Source organism: Carassius gibelio, chromosome B15 (assembly GCF_023724105.1).
Source record: "Carassius gibelio isolate Cgi1373 ecotype wild population from Czech Republic chromosome B15, carGib1.2-hapl.c, whole genome shotgun sequence".
Classification (NCBI taxonomy): domain Eukaryota; kingdom Metazoa; phylum Chordata; class Actinopteri; order Cypriniformes; family Cyprinidae; genus Carassius; species Carassius gibelio.
This window is the reverse complement of record NC_068410.1, coordinates 228,357-244,894: the sequence shown is the minus strand read 5'-3', so window position 1 is coordinate 244,894 and position 16,538 is coordinate 228,357. Positions and strand designations below refer to the sequence as shown.

The following is a 16,538-nucleotide window of genomic DNA, read 5'->3' as shown; positions in this document are numbered from 1 at the left end:
TTGGACACAAAGCAGAGCGATCCATTAAACACTTGTGTTAATGAGTGGACCGCCACATCCCTCACCTCAAACGAGAGGCTAAATCGCACTGAGAGAGTGAATATTCCCATTGCGCTCCATGAATCCCCTACCTGGGAACTTCAAGAGCATTCCCCCAGCCCTTCGTCTTTAATTAAACTAACGCTACATCAGAAACCCCCATTTTTAAGCAAAGATAAGTGCTCTACATTGTTTAAAATGAGCTCACGGTTCAACTCCTGTCAAGCTCATTGTCATGCATGAACATGTTTTCACTAGTTCTATACTGAAGGCATGAGGCAGCCTTAATGCTCACAGTGCAACTGAATTAGTGCATCTAATAGCTACCAATAGCCTCTCCGCATTGAGTGTACGCTGTAAAACTGTCATTTAGATATGTGGCATTGCTTTGGTGGACCACCATACCGACGTCTTGGCAGGAAACTGTGGGTCTTACTAATTGAATGAGAGGCTAATCAGAGATCTGAGCTAATCCAATGACTGGCTATTTGTAATCCCTCCAGGCAAGAGTACATTCTGCAATTTTGCCCTAATTGATTTGTCTTTTTTCCACCTTTTTCTTCTGTAATGTTTATGTAGAATGGAGATTTATGCATATTGGGAGTTGCAATGGCTAACTATGGGATTTTTAAGATAGTGGCTTTGATATAAAAATGCCCTAGAGTTTAAATTCATTCATTTTCATATTCACACACTGTCTCATGCTGTCTTTCACATACAGTGGATATGCTTTTGCAATGATTTTTTAGTTCAGCAAACATCATTGTTCATTGCTCATATTTACAGTAGGTTTTAGGATTTTGTGCATGGATGTTTCCTCATGTCCAACTAATTTTTAAAGCAATCTGACTACACCTGGCGGGCGATAAAATAGACCTCAAGGAGGGACCCAGGCCATATCTAGAGACCACAGTATCAGATCATTGGAAGTGGGCCAATAAGCAACCGCATTGCAAGTGCAAAACCCCCTTAGCAAGAAACCTTAATCATATTTTATTCACAATCCTTTATTATTATTATCATTATTATCATTGAGGTGGTGGACATATTTCCTGAACAGTCTTTTTTAGTAAATTAAATACTAAACTAAATTTAGCATCATGCTTTCTGTGTTTTAAGGCTGTGTGTGTAAATGAAACACAAGTCCACAGTTGTAATAAGCTGCTTCTTCTCTTAATGGCTGATCCCGAGTGCCCTTCATTTCCATATTTCTGATATTCAGAGCACTTTCTCCAAGTATGTGACATGACTTTACACTTTAAATCAGCATATCAGAACCTACACTAAATTAAAACCAAATGAGATAAAGTGCATGTACTGGTTTTGTGTATTTTATTTACTCTCCATACAGTTAAGCGAGTTTATTTAACTGTCGAGTTTGGGTCAAGTGTAGGATGTCTGTTCACTAAAGCTATAAAGCACTGGAAAAATGAATTCCATTTAGCCAAAACAAAATGTTTGTCTTAATTTCAAATTTATTGTTATTATCAATGCTGAAGTGCTGGGGTCTGTTCTTCATACCTTGCTTAATACATCTGAGATGATTTGACAGATGTTTTAATCCTGATAACTGATCTCTAGATAATTTGGCTCTTCAAACAAGTTAGCAGATTATAAGAAAATGTCTAGATTATGTTGTCTAAAATGACTTTCTGTTGTCATGTTCATTAAAAAGGGTAGATATAGCCATACTTGAAACCATGATCAGCAATGCAGTGATTGGCTGGCACCAAGACAGCAATGTACACAATTGGATTCTATGATGTATTGAAAGTTCAAAAGAACAGAATTCATGTGAAATAGAGTTTCATTTATTTATTTGTATTATTATTTTTGTAACAATGTAGTCAATGTAAAGTCCCAGCCTGGACCTTAAAACAAGAATAATTTACCAAAAAAATGGAATTTCCCAAGACGTCCCAAGAATATATCACGAATATAGGTGTAACTTGTATTTTTCCAATTCAGTTGGTTTTAGCATAAATCTCACTTAATTTAAACATTTCTTCACTTAAAACAAAGTGGGAAAATCTCCCAGTGGCACAAGACAAAATACATTTGTATTCACATATTCACACATACATAATCCATTGTTCCTGATTAAAAAAAAATATATTAAATGTCCTTTACATTTTTTTGCCACTTTTGCATCTCAGACTCTTACTCGTAAAGCTGAAGGGGATTGTAACAGGGTTCATTAAAAACTGAACTTCCTGGTTAATGACCTGAGGGAGACCAACCTGGACATGCTGATCTGCTTTCTAACAATGTTTACATAAATAAGGGGGTCATGGGTGGTATCAGGTGTGTGTGTGTGTCGACAGCGAGAGACTATTCTTCTCTCCACAGCAGCCGTTCTCCTGTTTTCACACACAAATACTCCTCTAATACACTCACACACTTCAGCGAGCAGCTGAAGTAGGTTAGTCTTTGCAGCTCCCATCTGCCTCATCTGCTGATTGTTAATGATCTGTGGTCGCATTCTACTGTGTTTCTCTCCATTTTCTCATTTTCCTGCCATCATCGTCTCTCTCTCTCGTTCACACACACGCGAGCTACTTTCACGCTGTGACATTCATTACAGATCTCACTGTCATTGCTGTTGATCATTGCTTGATGCTGTTTTCTTGGCATTACTTTAATTTTCTCTTTCTCTTTCTTTTTTCCTCTCTATTTTGTATTTTGTGTTCCCTTTCCTTATGTGTGTGTTTTGTCATTATCACTCCATTCTCAATTCCCCTACATCCTACATTCAAACCTTTTACCTTTGTGGCGTTTGTGTGTGTGTGTGAATGGATATTTATGAGTTTTTTTTTTAATATATATATATATTCCTCTTTACCTCCCTACTTCTATATATTCCCGTATGAATATATATATATATATATATATATATATATATATATATATATATATATATATATATATATATATAAATGTGTGTGTGCGTTTGTGTGTGTGTGTGTGTGTGTGTGCGTGTGTGTGTGTGTGTCTGTATTGGGTCCTGAAGTCCGCCGTTGGAAGCGCGTAACAGGCTGCTCCTGAAATGCTCCAAGTGCGGCGTGATCTCCAGTACCGCCCTGTCCAGCTCTACCGCCAGCAGTGCCATGTTAGTCTCATTCCATATTCTCTCTTTATCTCTTTCTTTCTTTCTCTGTGGCTTTCTTTTCTCTCTTTTTCTATCTCTAGAGCCCAACACTGACAGTAAGAAACAGAAACTCTTCAAAGAGCCACCCTCCTGTCTGCAGACTACATCATTTTCTTTTGCAAATCATTAAAAAGATAGCAAAGATGGCTTTGGAAATCAATATATTGTTTATCTGTCAAATATAAGTGTACATAAACCACTGTTCAGTGCAATGTATTTTGAATTATAAAAGTGTCCAAGACAGACTTGGGGCCCATTAACACAGAACACGGTTTCGTTTTTAAAAAATGCAAGGCGTTGGCGGTGGAAGGGGAAAAACACAAGTTCTCGAGATGCGTTTTTTTTTTTTTTAAGTGTAGCTTTTTTTAATTTTGAGCATTTTTAGGACACCGTGTCATATGCAAGACACAAACGCAGTGATCAAAGATGTCTGTCTAGCACGTGTTTACATAAAAAAGAGGAAGTTTACCAGTGGAATATAAATTTTTTTTTAAAGAAAATATTTGTAAGATGAACTACACTTACTAAAAGTATTTATATTGCTTTGTATCTTATTTCAAGGATTTAAAAATACTTAAACTCTAAAATTAGACAAAAACGTAAAATGATTTATTTATTTATTTTGCAAAAGCATGGAAGTGGTACTCACTGTACCAAATTGCTCTAATGATAGGAAAATCCATGCAAAAAAATTTAATTACAAAAATAAATAAAAACCCTGTCATTTTATTAAATATTAATTATATTTGTATATATCATTAATAAATTAATTAAAATGTATTATTATTATTATTATTATTATTATTATTATTATTATTATTATTATTATTAAGTAAAAGGAATGTGTTAAATTGACAGCCATTTCGAAAACACACATACATGCACATACACACAAACATGGAGGGTAGTGCTCTTTGAAGAGGTAAAGAACCAGAGCGTGGATCAAGGGCCACCTCTGACTCTTTTGGCTTTGGATAAATTGGACTCTTCTCTGCTATTTGCTGGAGAGAGTCATGTCATTGAAATGATAATGAAATGAATGATATCGCTTCTCTGTTCCTTTTTCTCTTTGTCATTTTGTTTTTCCTCATCTTGTCCTTGTTGTCTGCTTTTCTGTCTCCGCTATCTGAGTATAAATATGGGGCATGTGTATGTGGTGCCATAAAACAACTTCCATTCATAGAATTTAATAAAGAGGACTTCCAAAAGGAAGTTTGGAGGACTATGTTCACATAATCCCACCAATTGCCTCATTTTCTTTGATGTCGGTGTTCCTGCTCCATCCCAACCCCACGCTCTTTCTCCACAGTTAGTTAGGGGAGGGCACACTGTTTCACGTTTACCAGCCCAATCTTGTCTGCATTGTTCTTACATGAGCATTAGAAATCACACTGAAGATTTGCATAGAAGCAAATCTCTTCCTCTGTCTCATTGCTAATGTCCATCCCATCGCAGTCATATGCAGGAGACTGAGTCAGTGCAGCGTGAAGATGTTAAATTGATGCCCAGCTGCGGTGAGCCCTTGCTTGGCTGAGCTCAGGCGGACAGTCCTTACTGACACCTGATATTTATCTAAATAGGCTCTGCGTGATGCAGAACCAAAACACTCCGGTAGGATTAGCAACATGTTGGAAATTCATCAGGGCATGTTAGTATGTGCGCTCAGCATTATGAACAGCAATATTTTGACTGTTTTGCAAATAAAGTGAGTGTGTGTCCTAACTGGATTGACTATGTATCTGTTCATTGAAGGAAAAAAGAAAATGATTATTAGTATTAGTATTAGTATTATTATGTCTTCTGCATGATCACGTTGTCATTCCCTTATGAAAATGGTCCATTTTAAAATTAGTTTCCTGCAAGATAAAATCATCAAATTATAAAAAATAAATAAATAAATACAAAAAAAAAACTTGTAAATCTGCTACATATGGAGGAAATGTAAATGCAAAATGTTTTAAAAAGTGTTTTTTAAAAAAGTGTTACTGTTAACTTAGTAATGTAATACACAATGGACTGAATTTCAAACAACAGTAAATTGAAAAAATAAATAAACTACAGAATTTGATATTATTGATTTTATTCATTTATAAGATGCATTTAATTAATCAAAAATATTTGTGAAATGTCATTAATTTTGTGAAAATACATTAAATAAAAATAGAAAAATTTTAAATTTTATGTAATATATATATATATATATATATATATATATATATATATATATATATATATATATATATATATATATATATATATATATTTATTTATTTATTTATTTATTTGTTTTAAGTGTTGATATTTTAACTTGGTATATTAATTCAATATACTATGAATAAAATATAAAACAGCAATAAATTACAAAATACATACATTACTGAGTTTTATTTTGATATCATAATCATAATATTATTATGATTTTATTGATTTATGGGATACTTACAATCTAAAATAATTATATACAATTTTCTTTAAAAAAAATTATCTGTAAATTGGAAATCTGCTACAGTTTTTCTTTTCTTTTTTGAAATACTCTTTCAATACCATGTTGCATAAATAAAATGTAGCAGTCACTAGGTCTGTGATATCAGGTTTCTAATTACTGTGACTCTAATGACTCCTTAAGTATATTGTACATTTGCGCTGTATTGACACTCAGTTAAATGCCTGTGGTGCAGAGCTGGTTTCTAAACCTCATCAACACCCCCATAACTCAACTCAAATCATGATAATATCTGATTGCTAATGATTCCAGGTGCAGTGATGTCGCCACCTCGCTGCATGGAGGATGAACTGCATGTTGCTCTGTGTTCTTTCTGCACAGGGCGTCGTTATGGAGCTCTTGTGTGGTTCTCCCTCTGTTGGCACTCACATGGATGTCAGCTGTGCTGGCCATCACAGACCGCCGATCAACCCTCTTCCAGGTGCTCTTTGCCGTCTTTGACTCAGTCCAGGGATTCGTCATCATCACAGTGCACTGTGCCATGCGCCGAGAGGTCAGTGGGCAACATCAATGATGCAACCGGCAATGATCCAGTTATCTGTGTAGAAATTCTAAGAAGAGTCACAATTATAAAAGATAAAGTTCTTAATAAGTCCAAGTGTTTTTACTGGGTCAGAATTGTCTTGGGTGGGTAACTTCTATACAGGGTCATCACCCACAGCGAAAAAGATGCCCTTTTCAAGTTTTTGAAATCTTGCACTTCCTGCCTCTGTTCTCCACTATGTGGGTCTCTTAGAAATTTCTTGATAATACTTTTCACTACTGTTCTTGACACTTGAAAACACTTTGATAAGATGGTTAGTAATAAACTAGTGTTTTCTGTGTCAATGCAAAGATGAAGTTGACGATGCGGACTCGCCATGAACACCAGAGAAAAATGCATATTTTATATCGATTGCATAATCAGAGAGTAGCCTATTTATTTTGGTTTTAATATTTTCGGTTAAAAGTGGACATTTCAAGCTTGCTGTAATATATAGCCTATATTTCTCAAATCTGTGAGGGACAAGCTGAGTTTCGGCGCTCTCCAGTTCACATGCAATGCAAGATCGCCTTATTACATTGTCTGCTATATATATTTGCTTATTATTTATTAAATATGGGCAATTGATTGATAAAACATTGATCAAAATTAAGATACAATTTATACAAAACGAAAATCTTTTAAAAATAGTTTTCTATAAAACAAAACTTAATGAAGTCATCAAAATCATGTTGTCCAAACAGCGCCGTTGCTCCCCAGTCTTCACCTTTTCTCTTGCCGGCTCCATCTCTACCTGCAGACTGAGCTCATTATTGCATATTTAGAGATTCTGAGCCTCTGGCATCAAAGAGTTTGAGAAACACTATTTTAGATAACAATATTATGTGCATATGATTGGCCATAACAATATATATATCTTATAACAATTAGAAATAAAAGTTTCACTTTTATACTGCCAGTCTTAGAGGACAGTCAGAGGTGTATTTAAATGTAGATTGGAGGAGTACTTTTATTTCAGTCCATTATTTTAATGCCCACTTAGGAATAAATCTTGGCTTGGACCACTGATGCAATCAGTTTTTTGAAATAGCATGGCCTGCTTTCACGTAATAATGGTTTGCTCTGACCGGCCATAAATAAATCAACTGATGGATCAAACTATAGTCACATTGTTGTGGGTCTGTAGCCAAGATGTGACAGTTTCAACTCTCCAGCATGTACTGAATCTTGGCTGACTTTCACATACTGGGTAAATCAAAATATGCTGCTGGAGTTTAAGGAGGGAGAGAAAAAATCAGTTCTAAATCGCTAAGCCGTATATGTTAAATCAATATCGCAAAACTGAAGGATTAGAGTAAAATAAATCCTGGTATTATTTTTGTAAATATATGAAAATCCCTGGCAAGCTTTGATGTAATCCCTAATAGCTTCAGCAAAACAAGAGAGTGGAATGTAGTTTGTGCACTGGATCCTTGCGCTAGATGCAGTTTGATGTGCGAAGTACACTTTGAAATGGAAGAGTCAACAATGGAAAGGCCGCATTGATGATTAGCACAGGCTAATGAGAGGAGGATGTTTGTGGGAATAGTTTGTTCTCATGCGTTTATGAAGATAGAGAGAGTCTAGAAGCCATGCCATCGGGTGTCATTCTGATACGTCTGCAGCTTTGTCTCGGCAGACAGTCATCCATAAACAAGCTCTGAGAATGAGACCGTCTCCCGCTCTGTCTTGCGAAACAGCCTAGCGTTTCTGCACATCGTAATTTTAGTTGCGGGGAGGGGAGCAGACTGATTACAGATTCTGGTCTAGGCGGCTGAATAGTGTTGCAGCATGATAACTCATGCTCAGTTGAATAGAAAGAGAAGGGATTTACTAAACAGTGCAGAGAATGTGCAGTCAATAAATAAAGTGTTTCAACAGAATATGCTTGATGCTATTCGGAGGACGCAAGTAGATTAAAGTGTCATTTGTTCAGCGCGTAACCTTTGCAAACCGTAAAGGTTGTGGCAGATCAACCTCTTGGGACATGTACAACATGTTGTAGAATGAACGTCTCAAATATGTCTCCAGTGAACACTTTAGATGGGATTTTGTCTAGATCATGTCTGAGTTCAAGCAAAATACATTAAAAACAGGAATATTGCAAAATATGATTAATACCTTAAATCACTATAGTTTTCTATTTGAATATATTTTAAAATTTAAGATGAATTTCCAGCAGCATGATCTTTCATAGAAATCATTTTTATATGCTAATTTAGTGCAATAAAGAAATATTTGTACACTCTTTTCGAGCAATCATTCTCAGTTAATATCTGTATTTAGCTCTGTCCTAGTGTGATTGATTCAGCTGAGAGGGGCCTCCAGACAGTCTAAGAAAATCTCGGTTATATCTGTTATGTCTTTTGTTGGCAAAAAAATAAAATAAAGCTCTGATCTTCCCAGTTAGGAAACACTGTGATTTCACTTGGTCATTCAGTAGGCGTTTTGGCCATAAATCTGTATGCAAATAAGTGGCATCCCGTTGCTACGGCTACACTGTCGTCAGGGGAAACAGCCTATCACATTGTCTTTTTTTCTTTTCTTTTTTTTTTTTTTTGATTAAAGGGAGTGTCTTCCTCTCTATTGTTGTAGAGCCGGTGCGTCTGCAGTTATGTAAACTCCTGTGGAAATGCAAACAGGCTCACTGCAATGTTTTTCACTCAGGAATATAAAATAACATCAAAGTTTTATGAGAACTCACATACAGACACCCTCTGTAGATTACTACAATAACTAGATTAAACTGATAGATAAAGAAGAGATAAAGAAGCTGCTAGTGTCTTTAGGATATTTGCTATCATTATTAGTTTCATGTTAGCATTCACACAGGATGGATATTCACCCCTCCTATTCTTTTTTTCTAATAATGATGTCACCGTCTTCAGAATCACTAACAGTCTACATGTTATACGGTGATTGAGTATAATAATAAAAAAAAATCTAGACCCAAAATGAAAGATAGAAAAATATCTATTATAATATTTAATACTCATTTTAAAATGTTTTAGTCTGCTTTAGTTTAGTTTCTTTATCTTCTCGGATCTGTGTTGACAACATTCCTTTTTTCTTTTCTTAGTATTCCCTCTGCCGGAACCTTCTTTTGTTTTCGCTCTTCGACCACACAATACCTCATTTTCTGCCATTTTTCAGAAACCGGAAGAGGCTGACAACTCTAACATTAGTGATTGACACCAGCAAAGAACACGCTTGATGGACAGCTGTCAACTGTGGTTTCATTCATGCGCATACTAACTGTACGCGCTTTAAAAATGTTTAAAAATGCCTCCTTAAATTTTATTGGGTAACTTTTGTTATATAATATGGTCCAGCTCTCTTTCATACCTGAGCTGTGTATGAACAGAAACAGGACTGGCAACCATATTTTGCTGTTATGAACAGCCCTAGAAAGGCTTGAAATAATGATGATGTCATATTTGTTTGTTTGCTTTATATTATTATTCCCTAGTTTTTAGATTTAAACGATCTCTGCGAGTCACTCTGGTTGTATCCCATGTCTTCCCACCTCAGGTACAGGATGCAGTGCGCTGCAGGATGGGTGGGTGCAAAGACGACAGTGAAAACTCTCCAGACTCCTGCAAGAACGGCCAGGTGCAGATCATGGTGAATAGCATTCCATTCCATCTCATCTCACATGGGACTCTCAGACGGTCTGCTTCTCCACTTTTAAACATCACGGGGTACTGGGTGACTGTATTTCAAATCGGATTTGTTTTGTAAATCGGAGCAGGTGACTATTCTAGAGAAGGTTGCTAGATAAAGCTTGTTTCATTTGGGAAAGCCATTTTGTGCAATTTCTAGTATTAGGTGAAAGTTACAGGTATGCGACCTGTATTCAGTTAGAGACTTAAAGGGGACCGATTATGCAAAATTAACTTTTACGTGTTGTTGGTACATAATGTGTGTTGGCAGTGTGTGTACACAACCACCCTATAATCATAAAAATCCACCCACTCCTTTTTTTAATCCCCATAAATCATAAGCAGTGTCTCAAAACAAGCTGTTCGCAGAATCTGTAAAATGTGACGTCACATTTTACAAGCCACACCTACGATGTGTGAGCAGCACACAATCTGCCATGTTTATCTTCACGTATAAAAAGATAGTATAAAAAGTACTTTATGTCAAAGTTATATAGAATATAGAAGTTATACAGAAGTTTTCAGGTCAGTTTTTTTTTGTTTCTTTTTATTTTTTGGGTCATATTAACAGCGTAGACAGCAGGATAGATACTGTATATTATGTTGCTTACACTTAAAATGCAGATCAAATAAAAATATGTTATTCCTTTCCCCGCTGTTTATCTTCATAGGCATAACCGACTGTTTTTTTGCAATTTATATGTATTTGACGGTTCACGTGCAATAAGACATGAAAGAGAACTTAGTTTAGTATTCACATGCCATGTGACAGCCGCTTTCTGTACATGTGCCCTCAAAAAATAAAAAAATTTTTTATCAGATGTTTAAACTGATATGGCTTTAAAACACATGATTTCTGTGCAATAGACCTGATAAATCAAAACCAGAAAGATTTTTTTAGCAGAACATCTGAGGAACGAGCTGTAAAGGCACAGCCCTATTATGAGCAGCAGCTCATATGCTTTTAGACACATGCATGAAAACAGTGAGTTTCTGTTTCCACTCAATTTGCAAAATGATACAATAAATGTTCTGTGGGGTATTTTGAGCTACAACTTCACAAACACAATCTGGGGACACCTGAGATTTCTTTTTTTTTTTTTTTTTTTTTTGAAAGGTCAGTTGGTTTTGAATAAAATTAACAGTAATTATATTAAATAATAAAAAGCAGTAAAGAATGTTAGTAAAATACTTGGCACTTATAACTTTATTGGGTATTTTCATATAGTTTTTAAGCCCTTTGCCCTGTGCCTTGCAGTAATTTCAAAGACTAGACTTGCATGTAACCATGGTAACTACAGCAGAAACTCTCCAAGTGTGTGTGTGGATCAGTTTGGCTTAGAGGTATCACCGCCCCTGAAGGTCTGCTGCACCTATCGCCTTCCTTACTTCAACTCACCCCTCACTTTTTCTCTCTCCCTACCTTTTTCTCCATTCTGCCTCTTTGCCGGCAGAGGGGCCCACACCGTCCGAGCCTCTACAGTCAGGAGCAGTGTGGCTCGCTCCGATATTCACCTGGGTGCTGCAAAGGCTGCCACCAAACCTGCCCTGCCCACCCTCTAGCCTTGGCCAATCACAATCATGGACATAACCATAACCACACCCACATTCTCCACCAGAACCACACTCAGACTTTAAACCATAGCCACCTTCTCAATCACAACCATGCTCACAATCTCGACCACAACCATGTCCATACTCTTAACCACACCCTCGACAAGAACCACACCCACACCTTGAGCCACAACCACATGCATACGCTTAACCACAACCATGCCCACGTTCTCCACCAGAGCCAGAGCGTTGTCTTGGAGCACAATCACATGACCGTACGTCTCTGAAATGTGCTTTATTGCACGTGTTTGCTTTAGAGTTAGTGCTGTCCATTTTAGAGTGTAGCTGACAGCATAGCATGAGCATTTTAGCCAGCTATTTAGAGAAGTGGTTGGCTGTGAACAAGTTATTTAATGCAAAGTAACTGCTTAGATTCCATGGCTGTGCAGTAAAATTTTTGCATAGTCACAGATCTCTTTTCTTGTCTCATGTCTTGTTCTTTTTTTTTCTTTTTTTTTTACTTCAACACGCATAGGTATACAAACAGGTTGCCCTCACTAGGACGTTCTAAAATTGTACCATTGTGTAATGCCCTGACTAAAGCTTTGTTTTGAACTCCTTTGAGAGTAAATTCTTTTGGCAGCAATAGCCAACGCTGCATTTCAATGAGGGCCTGGAGTTGAGCTGCTCTGGGATGGACATTTTTGGTTTACCCTGAGGGACTCAGTTTGTGTCCATTGTATTGTACTTTTTTTAAGAGTCCTCCCCTTTTTTCATGAAAATAATATCAGTTTTTTTTTTTTTTTTTGGAAAGTCAAGCCCAGCTGTGTCAGACTGTGATATGATAATTTTTGTTCACTTTGGTTCATTGCAATTAGTGCTGGTGCCAAGGGATCTGCTATTTACTGTAGAGGTGTTACAGATGTGTTGCATTAAACCAGTACTTTGTCGGAACACAGCGGGATGATTGCTAAAATTAACAATTTGTTCATTTTTGATGGACACTTTAAACACCACATACTGGTTGCAACAGATTAGCTCCACCCTTCATCATACATAAATTGTATGACCCAAAAGTAATTGATTAAGAATGGGTCTCAGTAAGTTTTGTTCACTTGTGGGCAGCATTCTGTTTGTAACAAGCTGAAGTTATCTCTTCTCTGTCCTATATTTACTTACGCAGACGGACTTTGAAAAAGATGTGGACTTAGCGTGTCAAACAGGTAAGTACTTCTGGGACCTCCGTTTTTTCTTACATTACCGCTGTCCTACCTCTTTGCTCTCTAATTCTTGCACATAACCCTGCACATCATTGTCTCCCCCTAACTTGCAGAAAGAGGACATCCATGTAAGTCTCACTCTTAAGTTAGAACATTTCTGTTTGTGTGTCATTTTTGTTAGTTAGACTAGAGCATTTTATTGTTTTGCATAAACAAATTGATTGCCATATCCTTATATACTTTTGGGATGCTATGGAATGGTCTTAAGGGTTTGGAATGACATGAAAATGAGTTATAATCAGAGAATTTTAATTTCTGGGTGAACAATCCTTTTAATTTCAGCTTGGAATGTCAAGTTCCAAGAACCGTAACTGGCAGGTTTATTTTTAACACTCAACCAACTTGATCATGCTACTAGATTCACTTTATAATGAAAAAGGCTGTGCTGCAGTGTTGGCATGGTAGGTTTATTAACATCCAAACTTATCTTTGTCTGTAACCTGAAATGTATAGGTTTTAGGGGAGAAAAAAAACAGTTTTGTGGATTATAAACTACCGTTGCTTTAATATCAACCTTATACCATTCAAATTAAGACTAAATCAAAGGAAGGTTCCTTTTTATCTAATTTTGTATGTTATTTTAAATATATGCACTTGTTTAGTATTAATTTATTTTCTTTCAAATTTTGTACTGAGTTGTGATGGCTGTTAAATGTGACCTTATTAATGATGTATAAAACCGGAAGGCCATTACGGCTCTTGGTTTTTCTCTTAGAGGAGCTGATTTGTGCATGGCTTTCCTTCCTAACCCTACCTAATTCAAGTGAACTGCTACTGTAACACCTCTGGGGCACCAACATTTGCAACCATCCAACTTCTGCATGCCAAGATTCCTGGATAATAATAATTTGTCCTTTCCTGCCCTCATTGCCTTACCTTTAGCTTCTCTTTTGACCTGTGCACTGACACACTCCATTTCCACGCACTGTAACTGAGCTCATTTTCTTTTGTCTCTTTCCCCATCATTCCCTCCACCGATCACATTCTCTCTGCACCCACTCAAATCAACCTTGCTTATTGTCACTGCTTCAACCTCTCTCCAAAACATCTGGGCTCTGTACCTTTGGGAACTGCTTCGTAACCATCTTCCATCCCACCCCTTTCCTTTTCTGTCGTGTACTGTTTTGGCATCCAAATTTGTTATGATCTATTTCTCTCTTGGTTTTTTGCCTCACTGTCCATCTGTGTGATCATGTGCACTCGACCTCTGTTTCTGTCTCTTTTCTTCCTCCCCACTTCTGTCTATCTGTTCTCTTTCTCTCTTACTTTCTCCTTTCTACCTCAGTCATTTTTAAGGAGGTAAACACCTGTAACCCTGCTACCATAACTGGCACTCTATCACGCATCTCCCTGGACGATGAGGATGACCCAAAGTTGTCAGCTCACCAGGAAGGCGTTAATTTCAGCAGCCTGCCTGGGAACATCCCACCTCCTAATCTCCTGGTGCAGGTACCTCCTTTGGGTCCGTTGAATGAGCTAAGCGAGCAGCCACTAAAGAAGGAGGTTAATGTGGAGCAGCAAGGTCAGCATCAACGATCTGGACCCATCTACTTGTGCACAGAGAGCGGGCTGGGTTGGCCCCGACCAAACCCTTCTTCCACCCAGGATTCAGCTGGTGGTGTTGGTGGGGAAGGGGACTACATGGTGTTGCCACGTCGGACAGTCAGTCTCAAGCCCCCTCCTCCAATCCAGGATGAGGGGAAGCCCCTGAACATTACAGTAGATGACCCTCCCTTTCCTCCACCCCCTTCACCCCTGACTCTGCATCCAGCAGAGAGTGAGGCATACCCTGCAGACTTTGCAGCTGTGGACCACATCAGCATGAACCTAAACCGCTCCTATGGCACACTCAAACAGTTGCCAGCCCACACCGGGCACACACATTCCCACACCAACACCCACACCATGCAGGTCAAGCAGAATCGTCCCTCTGTCCGGCAGATCCTCACCTCGGGGACAGTGGAGCGCACCAGAACCCTTCCCCGCAACCTGGGCAGCACCAACACCAGCCTCTCGGCTGGATCTTTGGAAGTAAGTAAGGGTTAAAAAAGGGGTTCATTCTTTTTAAATCTAGAAGCATCATGGACACCACCTGCAGTTTGCAGTTTTGGTGTACAACCTAGGAGCACAATAGTGTTGTACTCTCTTAGCATTCTTGCCAGAAAAAGGGAACTGGGGACCACATAGCACAAAGTATCATTATGGCAGGTGTATGGTCCAGGCACTCGGACCAAGGAAGGTATCCGGTGCTGGGTGAAGGTTTCCTGCGCGTTTGGTCTTTCATCATTTTTGACCGTCTTTGATCATTTCACCGAACACGCAGGAAACCTTCATCCAGCACCGGATACCTTCCTTGGGCTGAGTGCCTGGACCTTACACAGGTAAATGTCAGTTAGAAAAAACTAGGATGAATGCAGTGATTGAGAAACACACCAACCCAAACACACAAAGTGTACATTCCTAAACTAGCAACAGAGAGTTTCTTACTAGATCTCTCAAAATGAAAATTGTCATCATTCACATCATTCCCATCATTTTTGACTTTCCTCTGTGAAACACAAAAAAAGGATCTTTTGAAGTCACTGGGGTCCAAAACAACACTAGACCCCATTTGCTTTCCAAAATAACATATTTTGTTTTCAGCTGAAGAACATACTGTAAGTCAGGTTTGGAATTACATGGAGGTGAATACTTTAAAGGGGTCATATGATGCAATTGCAAGTTTTCCTTCGTTACAAGGTGTTCATGAATAGATGAGATCCCTAAAGTTGCAAAGACCAAAGTCTCGAACTCAGAGATTTTCATGATATAAGTTAAGTCACTTCTGACTCACAGTCTAGAAGTATGTTTTTCATATTGAAATAATTTGCCACTGATGATTCAATCATGAGTTTTGTGCAGTGTAGAATATCACTTGTTGTTTGTCATTTCTCCGATCACAAATGCATACATGGTTTTATGTTTACGCAGCACAGAATGCAACGCAACTTGTAAAAAGACAGTATAAGTCATTATGATCCATAATTATGTCCCCACTGAATGCAACAAATGCCTCGTTCGTAATGGGTTTTATCATTTTTATCTCTTCACACCAGGCATCACAGTATAGTAAGGGGCGTAACATTTCCGCTTGAGGCATTCGGTCAATCACAACACACTGGATAGTTGACCAATCAGCATACAACTCGCTTTTCAAAGCGATGAGCTTTGTGAAAATCAAACTGCGTTTCAGTAAGGCAGGGCATATAGGTGCAACAGTAATGTACAGTATGTGAAAAATATATATTTTTTTTTTTTACCCTAAACCGCATAAACATGTTATAAATATGTTATTTTGAGCAACATCATATGACCCCTTTAAAGGTGTTACAAGTGAGAAATACAGAGGCTGAATTATCTTATTACTAATGTCTCCTTTCATTTCGGGGGCCGGATGACACTGCATCATCTGTAGTCCCTGAGACACCATACATACTGATCATCTAGCAACTCTCACATCAGTCTGTCACAAGAATCCATTCAGGTGTGCCTTCTATACCCAGAGTCCCCTGTCAACATGATGTTACACAACTTAGTGACTCCATCGGTGTGTGTATATGTGTGTGTGTGTGTGTGTGTGTGTGTGTGATTTATTTGATAAAAAGGATAGAAAACATTAAATCACAAATCACTGTTTAAAATGAAAGAAAAAAACAAGTTTCAATTAGTTAGACTTCCTGAGACCAGGCTTAAGCACCTCTGCTTGTTGATCATTTGCAGTTTCAAACCCCATTTGGTTGGTAAGAAGAGCTGAAAAAATAAAAACTACACATTTGTATGTTGAACTTAA

At 37.7% G+C, this 16,538-nt stretch overlaps 1 protein-coding gene across 1 annotated transcript in view; it reads left to right on the top strand.

The window, feature by feature from the left end:
* LOC127973000 (adhesion G protein-coupled receptor B2-like) overlaps positions 1 to 14,790 on the top strand; it is a 34,591-nt gene extending 19,801 nt beyond the window's left edge. The window contains exons 8-13 of the mRNA XM_052577040.1: positions 3,050 to 3,148; positions 6,012 to 6,183; positions 9,745 to 9,837; positions 12,613 to 12,652; positions 12,763 to 12,777; positions 13,995 to 14,790. Coding sequence (XP_052433000.1) covers positions 3,050 to 3,148; positions 6,012 to 6,183; positions 9,745 to 9,837; positions 12,613 to 12,652; positions 12,763 to 12,777; positions 13,995 to 14,755 — 1,180 coding nt within the window. The 3' untranslated portion in view covers positions 14,756 to 14,790. The remainder of the gene's footprint in view (positions 1 to 3,049; positions 3,149 to 6,011; positions 6,184 to 9,744; positions 9,838 to 12,612; positions 12,653 to 12,762; positions 12,778 to 13,994) is intronic.
* Positions 14,791 to 16,538: the final 1,748 nt, after the last annotated feature.